The 4,946-nt window shown below is 48.0% G+C and overlaps 1 protein-coding gene across 1 annotated transcript in view; it reads right to left on the reverse strand.

Moving 5' to 3' along the window:
• Nucleotides 1-2,531: 2,531 nt before the first annotated feature.
• Nucleotides 2,532-4,946, reverse strand: part of LOC102484733 (butyrophilin subfamily 1 member A1-like) — a 16,268-nt gene continuing 13,853 nt past the window's right edge. The window contains exons 8-9 of the mRNA XM_027766991.1: nt 3,579-3,605; nt 2,532-3,166 (exon numbers count right to left, since the gene is read on the reverse strand). Of these exons, the coding sequence (XP_027622792.1) occupies nt 2,532-3,166; nt 3,579-3,605 (662 nt within the window). The remainder of the gene's footprint in view (nt 3,167-3,578; nt 3,606-4,946) is intronic.

Raw genomic sequence — 4,946 nt, forward strand, 5'->3', positions numbered from 1 at the left:
ACCGGCCAGTTCAAGGACACAAGGGAGAGCTCGTAAACTGGGCCTTGCCTCAGTTTCTTCCCAGTCCAGGCCTTGCCTTAGAATGGGAGGCAGCATCCTTACCAGCTTGTGTTGCCTGCATGGCCCCGTCAACAAGGTGTGACTGACGTGGCCGATGGCCCTCTTCTATTTCCTTAGGGCCAGCCGCTCATTTCCAGCTGACCGCCTTTCACAGTCTCAGTCATTATCCAAAACTGTGTATTGTTAACCCTTCATATTCAGTCTCAGCCATATTCACTACGCTGTGCCCTAAAGACTGTAATATAACACTATCCTTTAACAGTTTATGTGTAAAATCATGAATGTGAAAAGAGAAGAAAATGGTTCATACCTACAAGTAAACACATTCACTCAATAAAAGATGAAATATGCAAAGCTATACAGTCCGTGTTTTTGTAACTGGCCACAAGACCACAACTGAAGTCTATGTCTTTATTAACCTAAAAAATAATAATAAAGGCTGAGGCAAAGTGAGTAAAGTGGAAGATTTTGTTTGGACCAGGATAAGGACAATCACCCAAATACAACAATATCCCAGTTGCCCTAAATCCTGTGCTGAGCTCTGACAGAACTCAGGGTGGTTTTAATGGTAAGAACCATGAATGGGGAGGAGGATCCCATCAGCGCTGTGCTGAGGAGCCGTGTGCAGCAGAGCTCAGCTAAACCCTGTGACAAAGGGAGCAGGATGATCCTAGTCATCGGGGCTCAGGGTGGCAGATAGCGAGTCTGACACACTGTAAAATCATTTATATGAAAGAAGAATGGGTTTAATGCTCAGAGTAAATCATTCTCTTTGCAAGCTGGATGGGCTTGGGAGATGATGGGTTAGGATGAACTTTGTCCAGGTGAGTTAATGTTCTTCCTTCCTGCGATATCAGCTTAGTTCATGAAATCTCGGGGATAGGACCAAAAGCAATTTTTCTCTTGCCAGCCTGGTTTACAGGCTAATAAAGAGATATCAGGATAAAGTCCTTTCCTGTTCTTACGGAGAGAAAAGGGGACCTATAGCTTTCTTAAAGTTTTAGTTAGGAGCCAGCAAGTGGAGTAGTGGTTAATATGCTGGATTCCCATGTGGCCGACCAAGATTCGAGTCCCGAACCCGGCAACTTGAAACATGACAGGTCTGTGTGCATGCATGCTTAAAATCTCAAGAAGAGAATGGAGGAGAAGAGGATGTGGCATAGCCATCTTTTTGCTTTCTGTCTCTCTGGTGAACATATGTACCCTAAAGCAAAAATCTCTCCCCAAAATTTTTTTTTAACTTTTAGTTTAATGATGTGGCATTTTAGCATGCATTACCCCACTTTGGTCTGACCTGTTGGGACCTAAGAACAGGAATTTACTTTAAGACAATGACCTCCTATAATTTTTCTTTAATTTTTAACAATTTCTTTCATCTACTTTCCATCTCGTGTCTTTTCACTCTCAGCCAGAACCAGAGCTGGTCAGACATCTTCACCTGTGGACTAAACACACCTTCCTTCCTGAAGGGGCTGAGCCCTCAGCAATCCTGCCTCTCTCTGGTTACTGTGGTTTTCCACAAAGCTTTACATTAGACTCGGAAGTATGAAGAGGCAGTACATTGGTTAGCTGGTCAAAGCTTTCTGCAATTTACTCTGCCTCTGGAAATTCTCTTCTTCATTCACGTCCTACTCTGACACTCATCACTCACTCTGGCAGTAGTCCCCTCCTTTCCACCTGGTATTGCCACAAATGGGAACCCAGGCCCTTATCTTCATTTCCTAAATTGACACAGCACCAGTTTTTGACCAGTAACAGAAATTTACTGAGGTTTGGGAAAACATGTGTGTTTCATCGATTCCAGAGTAGAAAGTATAAAAGCACAATATTAAGTCCTTCCCCCTTAAAAGTTCACCAGCCACCCTTCTCCCTGGACACTTTTGGATGACCAACTTTTTGTGTCAGACAGTCCAGACTGCCCATAATATTGTTGACCTGGGGCATCCTGAACCTCTGGGTCCCTCTGTCTACACAAATGCAAGTTGTATAAAGAACCTCCCTTTGTTCTGCAGAATAATTCAGCCCTCAGCCCCTTTCATATACAAACAATATAAAAATTCTATGAAATGGTCTTTAATACCAAAAGAAAAATGACATCCCATCCATAGTTAAATTCAGCCTACTCTAAACCAACTCAAAGAACAATCAAACTTTTTTTGTTTTGTTTTTTGTTTTTTTAAGGCAGGGTCTCACTGACACCATCCTCCTTCCTCAGCCTCCCAAGTCTCTGGGGTTACAGGCGAGCACCACCACACCCAGCCTTCAGGTTGGACCACAGTCACACCGGGGCCTCCCGTGTGTCCCGGCCTCAGAGCACAGCATCCTGGCAGCACAGCCCACTGGGACTGGCCCACGGTCAGCTTCTACCTTCTGCTTCCTGAGCACAGGCGTGACCGGACGTCCTCACACCCACACCCCAGGAGGCTGCATCCAGAGAGGGGGGCAGGGCTGCTGGGTCACCAGGACTCACCTCAGAGGCTCTTCCCACAGGGGTCTGCGACCTCAGGAGGAGGAGGGGGTGGCTCAGGGATAGGGGTGGGGCCCTGTGGGAATCCCAGCCTTAAAATGTCAGGGGAGTGATGGCAATTCAGCCCTGAGTCTGTGCCAAGCAAGGGTGTGAGCTCCCCTGAGGGTTTGATGGGCTCCAAAGCAGAAGGAGAAAGAGGCCCAGAGAAGGAAGCCGGAGGGGAAGAGAAAATGTGGGACCCGTCAGTCATGTTGTAGAAGGAGACGTCCCCCTCTCTGTAGTCCACGAACACGCCCACCCTGTGGGGAGGCTGCCTAAGGGACAGCCAAGATTGTGATTTAGTGCAGGCACAATATCCACCTTCAAACCTCCCCACCACCCAGAACCCTGTATCTGGAGACTCTCTGTACCAGCCTGTCCTTTTCGCATCTTCCCTGCAGACCCCCAGAGCCCACTCAGTGCTGTCTGCATTCCTGATCTCCACCTCCCAGTAACAGCGCCTGGACATGATGCCCTCGAGGCCCAGCACGCTGGAGACAGTACTTGAGTCCTCACGGGTGTCCTTCTTGGTCACACTCGTCCTTTCATGAGAGACAGCAAGGTCAGGATGGGCAGAATGTGGATCCAGAGTGACAGCCCCTGCAGAGAGAGTGACTAACCGTGTAAGACCCTCCCTCACCTACAGCAAGGGCACAGAGCCACCCCCTCCCTCAGAGCCGTCAGCTACACAGGGGAGGGCTAAGCCTCTGGAAGAGAGCCTTGTGGTTCATGGGATTCGAGCCCACAGCCCTCCAAGCAGGAGAAGGATCCAAGGGACGGATTTAGGAGTTAAGTACATCACAGAGCCCTGAGGACAGCACGGGAGCTGACAGACACCTATTACCATCTGACCTTAGCCCTACCCACCAGCCCCAGCTTGTGACTGTCATTCTCAACACCCACCCACCACTATGGATGGTTCCAGCATCTATATCACCACAGAGAACCAAAGGAGAAGCCAGGAACCATGAGGGCAGGAGGGGGAGACCCAGAAAGAACACAAGTCACTCACAGGCCTGGAACTGCTCCTTCCGCCAGTCTACAAAAGAACCACATTTCATATCAGGGACGGGCGGGGACTAAACAGCGTCAGAACCTGGACTCTGAAACAAAATGATCCTGGAAGTTTTCAGTCTCTTTGGGCAATTCTTGAGGAAGGCAGACATGTATTTTTGGGTTCTCCCATAACTACAGGGATGTTTCTGCTCCCGCCAGGCCATGAAAAGGGGAAAAGAAGCCACCAGTGTCTGCCTTCTCCCTAAATGTAAGTTTTCTGCTTTGAACTTTCCTTTCTCCCATCCTAGAAAACCCCCCATTTTTTTTAAGTTTTTGCCATAAGACATATGCACTTGCCATGACAGACGGAGAAAGGAAAAGTGAGAACACCCCCCACCCCCCGGGGGAATGGCCATGCTGCAAACCCTTTTCCTCCATTCTCCCCTTGGTATTGGATATGCCTGCAACACACACCCAGCATGATTTTCAAGCCACCTGATCTGGGACTTGAATCAGAGTCAGCCATGTGGGAATCCAGTGTCTTCACCACCATGCGACCTTCTGGCCCCTCCATAGCCTCTTAACTAGGCAAGACTTATTAAGTGCTATAGAGAGAAGTGTTTTAAGCACATTCAGCCAGTGTGTTTATTATTTGTGTGTACACACACACACACAAATGCTGCAGCTTTTCTATTAAGGCTAAACCATAGAGCTTTAATACCCAGGGATTGAGAGGCTGGGTGCTGACCTCAGTGGAAAAGGCATTGCCCAGATTTCACTGTCAAACTATTCTTCCTCACGTCCCCAGCCACACCGGCATCCTGAAAGCTAGGTTTTGTTGAGAAGTAACTGGAGAGATTCAAATTTCCAAGACTTTCATTTACTTACGAACAGCCAAGCTTGTAGGTTGCTCAAAAGCATGAGTAGAAAGAATATTTCATCTGACTGAGCTGAGCCTGAAGGATAATAAGCCCTGAGTGAAGAGAACTTAGGATACGGAACCAGAGAAATCTTGCCCAGTTAAAATGGAGAAAGGATGGAGAAAGGGAAGTTCAAAGCAGGAAACACACACATTCAGGAAGAAGGCAAACATCGGTGGCTTCTTTTCCCCTTTTCATGGCCTAGGGGAGCAAAAACATCCCCAGAGATATGGGAGAACCCAAAATACTGCACCTAGTCATCTGCCTTCCCCGAGGACTGCTCAGAGATTGAAGCTTCCAGGACAAACCCAGCTATAGGAGGTCCCCAGAGATGTCTGTCTCGGGCCCCAGAATGTGTGACTATGCTACATGCATGGCAAGGAGGACTTTACAGATGTGATTAATATTAAGGACTTTGGGACCAGAGGGTGGAATGGTGGTTAAGGTGCTGGACACTCCCACAT

This window comes from Tupaia chinensis, unplaced genomic scaffold (assembly GCF_000334495.1).
Source record: "Tupaia chinensis unplaced genomic scaffold, TupChi_1.0 Scaffold143815_1, whole genome shotgun sequence".
NCBI lineage: Eukaryota > Metazoa > Chordata > Mammalia > Scandentia > Tupaiidae > Tupaia > Tupaia belangeri.